Source organism: Eptesicus fuscus, chromosome 20 (genome assembly GCF_027574615.1).
Source record: "Eptesicus fuscus isolate TK198812 chromosome 20, DD_ASM_mEF_20220401, whole genome shotgun sequence".
NCBI classification, from domain to species: Eukaryota; Metazoa; Chordata; class Mammalia; order Chiroptera; family Vespertilionidae; genus Eptesicus; species Eptesicus fuscus.
In genome coordinates, this window is record NC_072492.1 from 27,733,265 (window position 1) to 27,750,737 (window position 17,473).

Genomic DNA, 17,473 nt, shown 5'->3' on the forward strand with positions numbered 1-17,473 from the left:
TTCAAATGAGATCATCTCTACAATTTCTCCCCGCAATAAAATTCTACAATTCTGTAAGTCTGTGTTGGGCTCCAGCCCATTTCTAGCATTAATATTTCTTATGTATTTTCATTTTATAATCATATAGACAAGATATAGATAGGAAAAACTCTTCAGTTATTGAGTAAAAGTGGCAATGAGATCTGAGTAATTATGCACATACATATGTACCTTGTTATATAAGTGTTCATATACCATCTGCTTATATTTAGTTTAGGGGACATGGATCATAGCACTATGTTTGTGTGTTTCTTAGAGGACATAAGTTAAGAATATTTTTATACTATTGAAGGGCTGTAAAAGAAAGGAAAATAGAAGAATATGCAAGATAGACTCTCCGTGGCTTACAAATCCTTACTGTCTGGCCTTTACTGAAAAGATTTTAAAATGTTGATTTAGTAAAATGAGAGGAATTCAGTTTAATCTGAAATTGTCTCCTGTAGGACATGAAAATATAGAACATTTACATTAATTTGAATGCCATTAACCAGATTTTTTAGATAATTTTAATCTAAATGTGATTAACATTTACACATTAAATGTCTAAGCAGATGAATTATGTAAACAATATTATTAAGAACATATTAAGTTACCAAGAGAGCAAATTGGTGTTGAGGATTTCAATGCAGGAATTGTTATACCCATACTAAAAGTAAATATTTAAAATGATGGCTAAGTGGTATTGTTACAAATGACTACACTAAGTAAGCATATCAGAAATGCCCCTAACTTCACTAATTTCAAAATAAAAAGCTCTCCAGCCACCTTGTCAAAGAAGAAATGTTTGCCTAGTAATTCTGTTTACTTAGAAATAGAGAGATGCTCTTTGCTATAAAAACTCAATTATGATTCTTGGTCCATGGCACCTAGAGTTGTGTATGTCATTAATCTTTATTAAGCTAATTAATGATACTCTTTAGCAAGTGGCTTCTTTTCGCAAATGTAGAACACTTAAGTGAAGTAGGTATAAAGAAGCTCACATGACACTGAAAATAGTCGTTTGTATTATCAAAACTTTCAAGCTTCAGAGGGACATCCACTTTTGTATTGGTCTTGCATCTTGCTTCCAAACCTTACATACAGTTTGGAGGAAATAAAATGAAGTAAATAACTGCTCAATAGGTTAGGTCATTCATTACTTCTACTGTGAAATACTTTGTAAGCTAACTATTTCATGCTAGCGTAAGTATTCCCATCCACTAAAAAATGCCAATCAGTAAGCAAGCTAAAAAAGAACATACCAAGCACTGTACCTAGAACTAAGGCACAAAGATAGGTACGTCAGGGTTCCTACCCTTCTGGTAATTCATGATCTCATAGGGAAAATAAGCATATAAACTCAAACCATAGAGCACAAGTACTACGTGGAAGACAATGTGCTGCAGTGGCACACAAGTGGGAGCTATGAAATAATAAAAGTACATTTCCATTTTTGTTTGTTTTGTTTTTGGTAATCCTCACCCAAGGATATTTTTCCATTGATTTTTAGGGAGAGTGGGAGAGAGAGGGAAAGACAGAGGGAGTCATCAATGTAATAGAAACACATCAATTGGTTGCCTCCTGCATGAGCCCTGACCAGGGCCCAGGCCAGAGAGGAGCCTGCAACCAAGGTACATGCCCTTGACCAGCATTGAACCTAGGACCTTTTGATCTGCAAGCTGACACTGTATTGACTGAGCCAAACTGGCTGGCGCCAAAACTACATTTCTTTTAAAAGTCATTTTTCTCCCTCTACTTCCCAGCTATTTGTTTATTCTATAAATATTTGAATTATACCTGTTCATATGTCAGTAGACAATGCAAAGTAAGACCCAGTCCATACTTTAAAGGAGTTTTGCTCAGAGGAAATAGGATACAAACATAAGTGCATTAAATAGAAGAAATAGATATAGACAATGAGACATCTAAATTTGTTTTGGTCAGAGCACATGGAAAAGAGACTTTAAGATGGATCAGCAAAGATGTTAGTAAGGCTTTTGAACAGGACCTTGAAGGTGCTTTGGGATCATGAGACAGCTAGCTGTCTTGGATGAAATTAGCTTGCAAAAGGAGCCTGGGGAGAGGCAACACACAGGAAAAATACCTGGAGTAGCTGTAGAGTACAAAGTAGGGAGAGTAGGGAGATTAGAGCCAGATCTTCTAATGCTTTGAATGCCAAGAACCATGTTATCACAGCAGTGCTCGAGGAGAAACTTGAGCCTACAACAGAGTCACTTGGAGGGTTTGTTAAAACTCAAGCTGCACCCCCAGTTACTAATTCAATGGATCCAGAGTCAACTGAGAATTTTCATTTTCATTAAGTTCCCAAGTGATGCTGGCTGGTATTTGAGAACCACTTCTGAAGTGTTAATTGGTGACTGTGTGTCAGGATGGTTTAACAAGGGGGAGATTATAGATGGAAACACCAGCCAGAAGACAGGTATACCCATCCAGGAGAAAAGTGAGGGACTCAAGTGGAATCAATGGAAATAGGACAGTCAATTATAGAGGAGAGATGGTGTTTTCAAATTAAAATCCAGAACCTAGTTCAAAATTCTGTATTATTTAGAACAGTTACTTCCTTTTAAGTTATGTGAAAAGGCATCTTTTAGTTCTTCTGGTATTGAATTTGCCTAGAAAAACAGAAGTTATCCATGAAGGTGTGTATATGTGAGACTATTTCTTTTAATGCTAGAAATTTATAAATATACATGAAGATATATAAACTTAGAGCTCATAATCTAAATTTGATGAGACCACAAAGGATCTTCTAATCAATTCTTCTGATCTCAGGAAAGATTTCCTCCAAAATCTATCAAGATCTATAGTTGTATGTTGTATTTGTGAAGATCATGAAGGTGAGGGTAGCGTAAGGGGCTCTGGATGGTTCAAATTACAATTCTTAAGGTTTAGAGTTTAGGCTAAAGCTGAGTATTCAATATTATTCTAACCTCTTACCACTTGTTGCTACTCGTTAGATATCTAATAGCTAATTGAGGCATTATTTTCTTTTTTTAGAGATTTATCCTGCAATAAAATAGAATTTATTGAAAGGAATGCCTTCGAGTCACTACCTTTTTTACAATACATGTAAGTTATAAATATAACTTCATTGTGTTTAGAAAATTTATAAAACACAATTGTAAGCCTTTTTGTTATTTATTTTGAAATAAGATTAAAATTTTATTAGTAGAAAGCTACGAAAGTTATGTAGCAAATCCTATTTGTCTCTAGTATAGATTAGTGTGAGAATTCTCTCACATTCAGAATGAACCATTCTATGGTTCTCAACCAGGGTGATTTTGCCCCAGGTGACACTTGGCAGTATCCAAAGAGAGTTTAAGTTGTTAGAACTGTAGATTTGCTCCTGGCATCTAGTGGGTAGAGGCTAGAGTTGTTGTTGCACATACTACAAGGCACAGGACAGCCCCCATAATAAAAAATCGAGCCCAAAATGTCAATAGTGTTGAAGTTGTGTATCCCTATTCCAGAGAAAGATCAATTAATGAAAGTATTTTTTGAGCGCTTACTGTTCTGTATCTAATACACAACATGTATAAGCATGAAAGCATAAACCGTAAGCAAATATCTCTCACAGTGAGATTTATTTAGTGTACAGAGGTATTATTGTGGTTTTATCATATATAAATTAGAATCTCTGCTAAAAGATAAATGATCTGAAAGAATTCTTTTTCTCTCTTATTTTGCTTGTGTCTTTCTTTTGTAGAAATCTTGGTTGCAATTCAATCACAAAAGTGAACTTTGGAACATTTCAGGCCTCGCATGGAATGCAGTTTTTACACAAGTTGTAAGTGAAATAGAAGATGAACTCATGTAAAAAGCTAAGTGTAAAAACATCAAACACGGATTGGTCGGCTGGATATAAGCTTAGTTTGAACTCTTTCGAAAAGTTTGGCTTAAGAGTTCTTCTTTTTCCCTTTCAAATGAGGAAACTAAGGTACAAAGAGGTCAAGAGACTTGTCTAACTCATATATGGCATGTTCTTCTTTCTCCAGAACTAACCTTTGGCATGTGCAATACAAGGCCCTTAAAGCAGATAACATTCGAAGTATCACTGTCATGGGAATCCCAGTATTGCTTCTGCTCTGATATATGAATGGTCCTTGAAATTCCACTTCTGAATTTGATTTTGATTCCTGCTCATGTGCAAAGTTCCTAACTGCTCATGTGCATGCAACATAGAACTGAAAGAATTAAGTTTCACTCAGAGTTCTCCAGGGAGCGAAAGATGTGGATGCTTCCTCCTGAGTCTCTTTTAAATGGTAAAGCAGAAAGAATTCCTAAAAAGATGCCACAGGGCACAGCTTTTCCCAATTAGAACATGATTTTTCAGAATCTATATACCCTGAAGTGAATCTTTGAAGTATGGGAAAATATGCTGTTTATGTTAAGTTGTGGTGTGCAAAAGTATTCCAAGTGATGCTGGAACCAAGAAAATACATAGCTGTAGCCTCATTCCAATTTCTTTCTGACTACTCCTCAGTATGAAGTATGGGTTTTATTCCCTTTCAGCTAGAAAATTCTTCTCTGTGGCACAAGCAAATCATAGTGGGTATGTTCAGTGGCCTGAAAAGGATTTTAGACTCAAGATGAATGTTGTCTTCCAATCTTGTCTTTGGAAAAGACTGTCTTACTGTCTTGTGGTACAGAAGTCCAGTTTCACACAATTCATTTCAGGTTAGATGCGGGTGTTCAGGTGTGCCTGGAGTTGGATTGACAGTTCCTGCAGATGTCCATCTGTAATGGCCTCCCCTCTTCCCTCATTAATTTGATGATGCCTCACTTGGGGAAAGAACACTGACAGCCAGTTTTCCTTTGGTCAAAGCATTTCAGAGCATGCTCATTAGGTACCTACACCAAGAGGTTTTGGTAGCATCAATACAATGTCGTAAACTCACCATCTTTACTAAGCATTGTGCAATACTGAGAGTCTCCTGTAAGAATCTGAGTTTCACTATAGTTATGAAGGTAGTACAGGGGGAAATAACCAAAAATTGTTGAATCACAGTTGAAAAAAAATCATTCATTCAAAAACAGTGTCAGCATGTACTAAGTACTGGGTTACAAAGAAGAACTAGACAGGGACTTTATCCCCAAGAAACTTTATAATGGAAGGAGTAAGGTGAATGTTGATGGGAAAATATATGAGAGCCATGCCAGCATCTCTGCAACAGGTAACAAGATAGGAGGGAGACAACATGGGGACTGGGTGATGTGTCAAAAGATTTGTAACAGAGTAGGCACCAATTTGTTTATCTTGAGTTTCTGCGTTCATCTTAAATGACAGAAAAGTTAATGAAAGGATCAGAGCTAGCTGGTGTTATAAATAAATTAATATCCCTATCAAGTGATTTGAATAGAGCTGTATTTCTAAAACTAACTCAGAGTACTTTCAAAAGGTTGTCAGAAAACCATAAGTGAGTGTTGGGCCCTGGGCTCCTATGTTTTGGGCCAAATCTTATGGGCAAAACTAACTTGCTTCAGGAAACATTTGCCATCGTGAGATACAAATTAAATTGCATGTCTTCCCAAGACATTTTATCAGCTATATAATATATTGCTGGTGTTTTTATAAATTGGAACAATATTTTCCCCTTCATTAAATAAGTTTGTAGTAAATGTGAGGTGGATTTATCATGAATTGAATGAAGCTTAAGCTTCAGGGTCCTTCACCTGCATAAGTCCCTTCCATGTTCCAGCAAGTGGGAGGGGCTTAGCAATTTCCATATTCACAATTTTGCATATTTTTATTAGGATTTCCAAAAACAGATGAGGTTCAGGCTCCACAAAACCTTGATTCACCCCTGGGTTTCAGGTAATTATAATTCAGTAAGTTTATTGAGTGAAGTCTATGTTATTGACAAACACTGAATGAACAAGTTAACCGTGTGGTAAAGAATCCATTTTGGATCTGAAATCCACCTCAGAGACATGCCAAGAGTGTATTAATACAGTAACACTTTTTGAATGGTAGTCATAAGGCTATTTCTTTTGGATAAAATCAGGAATGAAATATATTATGGAAAACCAGCAGTGGTTGATAATCCTAAATGTTATACTATTTTTTTTTCTGACGTTAAAGTGCTTCTCCTTCATTCACCTACACAGGTCCAAATTGATGGCTTACTTTATTTAGAAAAACACACATTTTTATTGATTTCAGAGAGGAAGGGAAAGAGAGAGATAGAAACAACAATGATGAGAGAGAATCATTGATCGGCTGCCTCCTGCATGCCCCACAATGGAATCAAGCCCACAACCCAGGCATGTGCCCTTGACCGGAATTGAACCTGGGACCCTTCAGTCCGCAGGCTGACGCTCTATCCACTGAGCCAAACCAGCTAGGACTGGTGGCTTATTTTAAAAACTTCTTTTAGTTCACTTCATTTATTATAAAAATACAAGCTCCATGATTTTAGAAATTGAAGGACTCTACAATGTAGAAAGGCTATAGCTTATCAAGATGGAGCACATTCACATGATGCGTGTCTCTGTTTCATCAATATTGTGCTATGAACATAATCTGCGGGGGCCTGATGTGGCAGGGGCAAGAGATGGCGGGGATCTCCCTTTCCTGCGTCCCGCACAGAAAGAGTGATGAACGAACCGGTTCTAAGTGGAGGCAGGCAGGGATTGAAAAATATTAGAAATAATGAGAGGAGTCATAGAGATAGCTTTGAAAGCTGGGGCTGGGTGGATCTTTCTGTGCCTGGCTGAGGCCACAGAACAGATCTAGACTGCAAAGCTGAGGCTTTATTTATAATCAGGGACAAACAAGGCAATTGACAATGTTCTTGTAAGTTTCACTTGTTTTGGCAGCACTTGCTGCCCCTCCCACAGCCCACTAGCTACCCAGGATCGATCTAGGGATCAGTTACAGGATTAGGCTTAATTATGCTGGGAGGGGCCTGCCCTCCAAACTAACTTGTTTGTGACCCTGCCACAGGTCATACCGAGGCTTAACCCTATAACCGCTTCCTACAATAATCAGTAAGAGAAAAAGTAAAATCCAAGCCTTATACCTATTCAAATATTTCCCACACTGTTGAGAATATCAGTGAGGTATATTAGTCCACACTAAGAAGGCAAATTGAGCTGTGGTCACATAGACACCCAAATGCTCCCCTGTTCAACTAGCATTGATTCGTTTCCTTTAGATAGCTGTGAGCATGCAAGACACTACATGTATTGTCATCAGGTTTTGGTAGGTACAGAAATCCTGGCAGCTCCTTTTTGGATTCCAGAAGGCATAAGCACTGAAGATAAAAATTACTATCCATTGGGATGATTTAGGGTGGTGGTTTTATTTGTAATGGTTGAAAAGTTTTAAGATTGTCATACCCAACAGCTACAATGAGACTTTACTTTTCCAACTGCATCTTATTCTTCCCATTTGTATAGTAAAGTGTCTTCTTTCTCTCAAAAGCATAGTAATTCTTCCTCTGCCCATAATGTTTCTTTGACACCTACCTTTATTAGATGCTTATTATGTTTCAGGCACTCTACTTAGTACTTGAATGACTATACAAATAAGACAGTGTGCCTAAAGCTCTTAGAATAATGCGTGGAACATGGTAAATGCTCATTACAAGTTAGCTCACACTATATCTCATTCTCATTTTCCCAACAATTCTTGTGATGTAGATATCATCCCCATTGAAACTTAAAGACGTTGAATAACTTGCCTAGTTTCACACTCTTAATAAGAGGCAGGACCACTTATGAGTTTTGCAACTAATTTTCTATTCTTTTTATTTAGTTATTATGACTAATGCTACTATGGAAATTCACGTACAAGTGTTTTTATAGATTTCAGAGAGGAAGGGAAAGGGAGAAAGAGAGAAACATCACTGATGAGAGAGAATCATTGATTGGCTGCCTCCTGCATGCCCCCAACTGGGGATCCAGCTCACAACCTGGGCATGTGCCCTTAATCAGAATCAAACCTGGAACCCTTCAGTCCTCAGGTCCATGCTCTAAACACTTTGAAATCAGCGAGGGCTGGATATATGTTTTTCATTCTCTTGGGTGCATACACAGGAGTGAAATTCCTGGCTCATATAGCAACTCTATGTTTAGCTTTTGTGAGGAACTGCCCAACTGTTTCCCATAGTGGCTTCACTATTTCGCATTCTCACCAACAATGTCTAAGGATTCCAATTCCACCATGTCATTGCCAGCATTCATTACTGTCTCTTTGCTTGGTTATAGCCATCTTAGTGAATGTAAAGTAGTATTTCATAGTGGCTTTGATTTATACTTCCCTAATGACTTAAGACATTGAGCATCTTTCCATGTGCTTATGGGCCATTATATCTCTTTTGGAGAAATGTCTTTAAATCTTTTGCCCATTTTAAAATTTGGTTATTTACTTTTTATTGAGTTGTAAGAGATCATTATATATTCTGGATGTAGGAATTTATCAAATATATATTGAAAATATTTTCTCCCATTCTATGAGTTCTCATTTTCTTTTTAAATATATTTTATTGATTTTTCACAGAGAGAAAGGGAAAGGGATAGAGAGCTAGAAACATCGATAAGAGAGATACATTGACCAGCTGCCTCCTGCACACCCCCCGCCGGTGATGTGCCCGCAACCAACGCACATGCCCCTGACCAGAATCGAACCTGGGACCCCTCAGTCCGCAGACCGATGCTCTATCCACTGAGCCAAACCGGTTTCGGCATCTTCTCATTTTCTTGATAGTGTCTTTTGAGGCCTAGAAGTCTTCCACTTTTATAAAGTTATAATCTATTTTTCCTTTAGTTGTTTGTGCTTTTAGTATCATATCTAAGAAACTATTGGGCTAATATAAAAGCCATAGAGATTTACTCCTTGCTTTCTTCTAAGAGTTGTATAGTTTTAACTCTTACATTTAGGTACTTGATTCATTTTGAGATAATTTTTATATATGGTGTGAAGTAAAGGCAGAATCCAACTTCATTATTTTGCATGTGGATATACAGTTGTCTCAGCCCCAATTGAAAAGATGATTCTTTGCACATTGAATTGTTTTGGCATCCTTGTTAAAAATAGACAATACATGTGAGGGTTTCTTTCTGGACTGTCAATTTGGTCCATTGATTTATATATCTAGCCTTATGCCAGTACCACACTGTGATTGTTGTAGCTTTGAATTGGGTTTTGAACCCAGGACCTATAAGTCTTCCCACGTTGTTCTTTATCAAGATTGTTTTGGCTTTCTCTGTCCTTTGAATTGCCACATGATTTTAGAATTAGCTTGTAAATTTTTGAAAAGTCAGTTGGGATTTTGATAGGTGTTGCATTGAAACAATAGATTAATTTGGAGAGTAGAGCCATTTTAACAGTATCATCTTCTGATCCATGAACACAGCATATCTTTCCATTTACTTACATCTTAATTTCTTTAAGCAATGCTGATTTAGTTTTCAGTATGAGTCATGAAGTTTGGTTGAATTTTTTACTAAGTATTTCATTCTTTTTCATGCGTTATAGATGGAACTAGAGGCCCGTTCTATACACGAATTCTTGCACTTGTGGGGTCCCTAGGCCTGGACTGCAGGATTGGGCCAAAACCGGCTCTGACCCCCTGAGGGGTCCCGGATTGCAAGAGGGCACGGGCCAACGTGCCCCTGGGTCTGAGAGAGACCACGCACCCCTGGGTCCGGGCAAGACCATGTGTCCCTGGATCCGGGTGAGGCTTCGTGCACCTAGGCCCGGGTGAGGCCACGTGCCCCTGGGTCTGGGAGAGGCCAAGCGTCCTGGGGTCCGGGTGAGACCATGTGTCCCTGGATCCAGGTGAGGCCTCGTGCACCTAGGCCCGGGTGAGGCCATGTGCCCCTGGGTCTGGGAGAGGCCAAGCGTCCTTGGGTCCGGGTGAGACCATGTGTCCCTGGATCCAGGTGAGGCCTCGTGCACCTAGGCCCGGGTGAGGCTACGTGCCCCTGGGTCTGGGAGAGCCCAAGCGTCCCTGGGCCCGGGTGAGACCATGTGTCCCTGGATCCGGGTGGGGCCTCGTGCACCTAGGCCCGGGTGAGGCCATGTGCCCCTGGGTCTGGGAGAGGCCAAGCGTCCCTGGATCCAGGTGAGACCGTGTGTCCCTAGATCCGGGTGAGGCCACGTGCCCCTTAGTCCGGGTGAAGCCGTGCCCCTGGGTCCGGCCGAGACCAAACCAGAGGGAGTCGGACCTCCGTTACCACCATTTGTCCACCATCCAGAGCTGAGGGGTCAGTGCTGACATGTACACATAAGGAACTGGTGGAAATTGAAATTGGGTCTCAAAAGAACTGTTGGTCCAGAAAGAAACTCACTACAGACTGATCCATCTGCCTGTCAGCATAACTATTATTGCTCGTCTCACATTCAGTTCTCATAAGTATATATCTAGTGACATATGATCTCGCTCATCTAGGGGAAATGATGAACAACATAGATTGAGGAACAAGAACAGAACCAGAAGCAAGGAGGCATCGATCGGAATATCGGGCCTCAGAGGGAGGATAGGGGAGGGTGGGGAGAGGGGGAGAGTTCAACCAAAGGACTTGTGTGCATGCATATGAGCCTATCCAACGGTTAAGTTCAATAGGGGGTTGGGGCATGCGTGGGGAGGGGGGGATGGGAATGGGGGGATGAGGACAAATATGTGACACCTTAATCAATAAAGAAATTAAAAAAAAAAAAAAATAAAAAAATAAAAAAATTAAAAAAAAAGAGGGCACGGGCCAGACCGAGGGAATCCACTGGTGCACAATGGGAGATGGAGAGAGATGCAGGAGGTTGGCATCTGGAGAGGGACCACAGGAGGGCGCCAGGGCATGTCGGGCCCATCTCACTCAGTCCCAATCAGCTGGACCCCAGCAGCAAGCTAATCTACCAGTTGGAGCATCTGCCCACTGGTGGTCAATGCATGTCATAGTGAATGGTTGAGTGGTCTTAGCATATCATTAGCATATTATGCTTTGATTGGTTGAATGGCCAACCAGTTGACTGGACACTTTGCATATTAGGCTTTTATTATATAGGATTATTTTCTTAATTTCAGTTTTGGATTACTCATTGCTCAATGTGTATAGAATTATAGCTAATTCTTTTCGTATTGGTCTTGTATCCTGCAACCTTGCTTGAACGTATTAGTGGTAATAGTTCTGTTTGTTTTCTTAAAATATATTTTTATTGATTTCAGAGAAGAAGGGAGAGGGAGAAAGAGAGAAAAACATCAGTGATGAGAGAGAATTAATGATCTGCTGCCTCCTGCATGTCCCACACTGGAGATCAAGTCTGCAACCTGGGCATGTGCCTTGACCAGGAATTGGTCGATGCTCAACCACTGAACCACACCAGCCAGGCTAGTGGTAATAGTTTTTTATTTTTAGATTCCGGGGAATATGTTTCATGGTCTTCCAGTTTCCCAGGCATATGTTGGAGTACTTCAAAGTCTCTATGGACATCTCATTTCTCAGCTTTTCCTTTTAACTTTTTTTGTTAGCCTATTTTTTATACCAACTTTTATCCATTGCCTCAGCAGCTGCCATGTTAAAACATACACATGAAATGGTTTTCACAAAATACCCTCTGAGGACAGAGGCTTTAGAGGCTAGGCAGCGCTCGGGTCAAAAACAAGCCTTTAAAGTGTGGTCTTCCAGGGAACCACCAGACAGGTAAACGACAGATCTTTGGGAATATGATTTCATTACATTCTGCTTTCGGTGGTACTAGGGCTGTGGGCTGTTTTTCACAGTTACCCCAAAGGTGGAGAACAAAGCTCTAGGATGAGTTAAAGCAACACAGATCACCATTCTTAGAGAAATCAATAATTTCTCTTGACTAAATGTTCCCTGGATTCCTCCAAGCCTGATGGTTAAATTTACAGAGTTTGAAAAAGTTGATTTGACCATTTTTTGCCAGTTGTTTTGTAGGAATGAATTTCTACGTGTCCTTACTCCACCATTCTCACTGATTTGCCTACAACATGGTTTTGAATTTCTGAAGTCTCAATGACTATAAGCTAGTTAAATATTTAATCATGGGCAATCATTCGCAAACAGGAATAAAGAGAAAAAATGTACTTCTCATAGAGACTGTCCCAGATGGGTACATGAAATTTGAAAAGGTATTTCTATGTCTAGTGGTCTCAGAATTAAGGTTAAAGTAACAAGCTATTTTTAATCCCTTTTCTTAATAGAGCTTAAACATAGGTTTTAAGGTCAGAACTGAGTTCATATTCCAGCTCTGCTTTTCACTAGCTTGACAATCTAGGACAACTTATATAACCTCTCTGTGCCTCAGCTTCCTCATTTGTAAAATGGGGTAATAATATATATCAATAAAGTTATTGTGAGGATTAAATATGAAATGTTCATAACAGCTGCTCAACAGCCTAATAGATCTTAGCTGTGATAACAATCTTTATAATAGTCTGCAAAAATATTCTAATGACTTTTGAGTAGTTAACCTAAAGACAGATTTTCTTCTTGTTTTTTGTTTGTCTTATTTTACTTGTATGTTTATAGAATTGAGAAGAACATTTATTTCAGCTTTGGGAATAAAAATGTGTGTCAATTAACAAATTTGTTTATTTTGTTGATATATAACCAAAATGTTACTTATTTATTAAACAAACATCTATTAAATGCCTAGTAAATGTCAGGCACTAACAGTCCAAGAAATTGGCAAGTAAACAAGTGATCTACATACAATGTAACAAAGCCTGTTATACAAAAATACACATGGGAGTATGTGATAGGAGCATGCTTTCACCAGTTCCTCATAGATTTATCCTTTTTTTTTTTTTTTTTTGCTCCAAAACCAAGGAATTAGACCTATTCTTCTCTTTAACTGGTGGTTTAAAATGGATTTTTAAAAATTTCTGGAGATGAAAGAAAAGCATCTTGAATTATGGAGGACACTAGAAATAGTATTTCCTGTTGAGCAGAAGCTTCCTATCAGCAGTCACTAACAGGGTTTTCTTTTTTTCTCTTTTTAAATGTATTTTTATTGATTTCAGAGAAGAAGAGAGAGGGAGAGATAGAAACATTAATGATGAGAGAGAATCATTGATTGGCTGCCTCTTGCACTCCCCATTCTGGGGAATCAAACCCACAACCCTGGGATTGTGCCCTGACCTGGGAATTGAACTGTTACCTCATGGTTCATAGGTCAACGCTCAACCAGAGTCTCACTGGTCGGGCATTAATAGCGTTCTTTGGCATACTTCTTTATTTGCTATCCACTTTCCCCCATTTTATTTACATGCTCTTCTCCATTTTATCACTTAGAGACCTGGGTAGTTCCCCAAAAAAGAATGCTTTAGGGCTTCTTAAGGGTGATCCAAAGGTAAAGACAGAAAATTATTTTTTTAACCTTCAAGTTTTGTACCAACAAAATGAATATAAGCTTTCATGGCAGTTATTGAAAATAACTAGCGGACAGCTTTAATTCCATTGTATTTTTCAGAATTCTCAATCGTAATCCTCTGACAACTGTTCAAGATCCATATCTTTTTAATTTGCCAGCATTGAAATATCTGTAAGTATTGCAACAATTTCATGGCTTGTGAGATGATTTCTGCTCTTTATTACTTTCATCAAAGATTAAATATTTTTCATTTTGATTAAAAAGTCATAATTTAAATTTTAACTGGGTTATTGAAAGTGACTATTGGCACAGAAAATTTATTAAGAAAGACTGTACAAGGGCATAACAGCCAGGAGAGGAAAGGAGGAAGGGGAGCAGGGTTGAAAACACATTCAGACATGAAACATGTAGATGCATGTAGAAGTACCATGGATCTCAGGAGGAAAAAGGGAATAAGTTATATATATATATATATATATATATATATATATATATATATATATATATATATATATATATATATATATATACATACACACACACACACACATACACACACACATACATACATATATATACATATATATGTATATATATATATATTTGATATATATAATATATATATTAAAAAGAATAATCAAGTGGTGGTTGCAATTGAGAAAGACAAATAGGATAATGGTAAAAATAACAAACACAGATTGTACTGTTAACCAAAGTAATTGATTTGATGATGCAAATAAATTTAAATTTCTTCAAGAAGAGCTCTCGGAAAATATCACCTATGGCAAATAAATTCTTGAGTTGGCTTGACAGAGAAGCCAGAATTGAAGTAACCCGATGTTGTTAAATGTCTTTTTAGATATAGAATTTTTGTCTTTAGTTCATATCATGCATGTTTGGTCCTTCTCCTTCAGAGACATGGGAGCAACCCACGTGTCACTTACAACAGTTGATAATATCCTCAAGATGACCCTTACACTAGAAAAACTGTAAGTTGGTTTTTCTTATATTTATTTTCACTTAGTTATTATTTTAGGTTTGCTTTATTATTTTTGTAAGTCAGGTTTATTGAGGTATAAATTTTATTAAATAAAATTCACTCTTTTAACCCTGGCCAGTGTTTCTTAATAGTTAGAGCACTGGTCCCACACTGAAGGGTCTCAGGTTTAATTTCCAGTCCAGAGCATGTACCTGGGATGCAGGTTTGATCCCTGGCCCTGGTTGGGTGCCTGCAGAAAGCAACCAATCAATGTGTTTTTCTCATATCAATGTTTCTCTCTCTCCCTCTCCCCTCTCCCCACCTTCCCTCCCTTCCTCGGGTGAGGATTAACAAAAACAAAAACGAAAAATGAATACTTTTAAAGTGTACAGTTAGTGAGTTTTGATAAATGTGTGGTTTTGATCAATGTACCACCATCACATTAGAGATACAGAACACTTTTGTCATCCCATAAAGGCTCCTCACTCCTCATGTTTCTTTGCAGTCAGTTCCTCCACCACCAGCCCCTGGCGAGCACCAATCTGATTTCTGTCCTCATAGTCTTGCCTTTTCCAAGATGTCTTATAAATGGAATAATGTGGAGTGTAGCCTTTTGTATTTGGCTTCTTTCATGTAGCATAACCCCCCCCTTTTTAAAGTACATTTATACATGTTGCTGCATCTATTAGTAGTTCTTTAGTTTTTATTGCTGCATAGTATTCCAATTGTGTGTATATACCAGTTTGTTTATGCAGTCATAAGTTAATGGATATTTGAGTTGTTTCTAGTTTTTTGGTTATTAAGAATAAAGCTGCTAAAAACACCCACATGACTCAGCCGTGAGTAACTCAACGGTTGAGAGTCAACCTATGAATCAGGGGGTCATGGTTCAATTCCCAGTCAGGGCACATGTGTGGGCTGTGGGCTTGCAGGAGGTAGCTGGTCAATGGTTCTAGCTAATCATTGATGTTTCTATCTTCCTCTTCCTCTCTGAAATCAATAAAAATATATCTTAAAAAGATAAAAATACAAGCACTCACATACAGGTCTTGGTGTGAAAATACATTTTCATTGCTTTGGGGTAAAATACCTAAGGTGGGGTTGCTGCATCATATGCTGACTACATATTTAATTAGTTAAGAACCGCTAAACTGTGTTCTAAAATGGTTGTACCATCTTGCCTTCCCACCAACAGTAGATGAGAGCTGCAATTGCTTCACATTTTCACCTGACCTTTATATTTGTATGTTTTTTAATTAGCCTTTCTAGTAGGAATGTATTTAGATTGCAGTGCGGTTTTAATTTACATTTCTCTAATAACTGATGGTGTGGAATGTCTATGTGAAAATATCTTTTTCAATGAAATGTCTGTTCAAATCTATATTTTTAATGGAAAATGCTCATTTTATACTTTTCAATATATTTTATTGATTTTTTACAGAGAGGAAGAGAGAGGGATAGAGAGTTAGAAACATCGATGAGAGAGAAACATCAATCAGCTGCCTCCTGCACACTCCCTACTGGGTATGTGCCCGAAACCAAGGTACATGCCCTTGACCGGAATCGAACCTTGAGTCCGCAGGCCGAAGCTCTATCGACTGAGACAAACCTATTAGGGCTTGTTAATATCCACTTTTTTTTTTAAATATATTCCATTGATCTTTTACAGAGAGGAAGGGAGAGAGATAGAGAGTCAGAAACATCAATGAGAGAGAAACATCAATCAGCTGCCTCCTGCACATCCCCCACTGGGAATGTGCCCGCAACCAAAGTACATGCCCCTGACCAGAACTGAACCCGGGACCCTTCAGTCCGCAGGCCGACGCTCTATCCACTGAGCCAAACCGGTTTTGGCAATATCCGCTTTTTAATTGGATATTTATCTTATTGACTTTTAAGAGTTTTATAATGTAAGTCCTTTCTGTAAGATATGTGTTTAGTAAACATCTTCTCCCAGGTTGTGACTGTGTTTGTTCTCTTAAAAGTATCTCTGAAGACGAAAAGTTTTTAATTTTGATGAACTCTAATTCATCAAACTCTAATTCAGCATTTTTTAAAATTTGGTTTGTACTTTTCTGTTCTTATCTAAGAACTAGAAGCCCGATGTATGAAGATTCGTGCTAGAATGGGCTTTCCTTTCCCTGGCTGCCGGCACCGCCTTTCCACTCTGGCCCAGCCCCTTTCTGCTCAGGCCATGGAGCCGCCTCTCTCCACTCAGGCCCGCCTTCCCACACTGCCCAGAGGCCCGGAGAGACTGGGGGTGGGGCAGAACGCCTGCATTGTCGCCATTGTGACATTGCAAGGGTCCACCCTGTCACTTGGCACATGTGTATGCAAATTAACTGCCATCTTTGTTGGGTTGATTTGCATATCACTCCTGATTGGCTGGTGTTGTAGCAGAGGTACAGCCAATTTACATGTTTGTCTATTATTAGGTAAGATTTCTTGTGTAAGAACCCATTGTCTAATCCAAAATCACATAGATTTTCTCCTGTTTTCTTCCATATGTTGTCTAGTTATGTTTAGGTCTATGATCCATTTTGAGTAATTTTTATATGTGGTATAAAGTAAGGGTCAGGGTTTTTTTGTTTTGTTTTTTTGTTTTAAAAAATATTTCTGTGAACCCTCATTGTGACAGTTTATTACAGAACTTATTGCATCTTAAATTGTGCTCCCCCTCCCAATATGGCAGGCTAATAGAAACTTGCTGTTATGCTAAGGATAATTGAGGATATTACATGAAATTAGTATAGGAAAGGGCTCTGCTATTACCAGTGTGCTCCAACTGCCTTTGACAGGCCAGCCTACAAATGACTGTCATCCACACATTGTCGTATCTGTTGGTGATTGTCTAACCTCATCTTCCTCAGTTCTCCCACAGCATCTGCCACAGTCAATACTTCCCTTGTCAGTTAGATGACTTTCTCTAGGATATTCAAAATTGTTGCTCTGTAGGACTACAATACTATTAATGCACTGAAGAAATTAAATTCCTTCACTATAATATTACATAAAAAAAGAGTTGACATTCCAGTTTTCCCAGTTGTCCACATCATTTACTTCTAACATCTTTTTGAGGTATAATTGACATATGATAATTTCTATTTATAAATATA

General features: G+C 38.4%; 2 protein-coding genes across 4 annotated transcripts in view; one reads left to right on the plus strand and one right to left on the minus strand.

Annotated features, from left to right (window-relative positions):
* Positions 1 to 17,473, plus strand: part of LOC129147398 (leucine-rich repeat-containing protein 37A-like) — a 65,114-nt gene that overhangs the window by 36,289 nt on the left and 11,352 nt on the right. For all 3 annotated transcript variants that reach the window (XM_054709361.1, XM_054709359.1, XM_054709360.1), the window contains 4 exons: positions 3,037 to 3,108; positions 3,746 to 3,826; positions 13,478 to 13,549; positions 14,293 to 14,367. In XM_054709361.1, the coding sequence (XP_054565336.1) occupies positions 3,037 to 3,108; positions 3,746 to 3,826; positions 13,478 to 13,549; positions 14,293 to 14,367 (300 nt within the window). The remainder of the gene's footprint in view (positions 1 to 3,036; positions 3,109 to 3,745; positions 3,827 to 13,477; positions 13,550 to 14,292; positions 14,368 to 17,473) is intronic.
* Positions 1 to 17,473, minus strand: part of LOC129147400 (C-C motif chemokine 15-like) — an 83,543-nt gene that overhangs the window by 32,839 nt on the left and 33,231 nt on the right. The window lies entirely within an intron of this gene.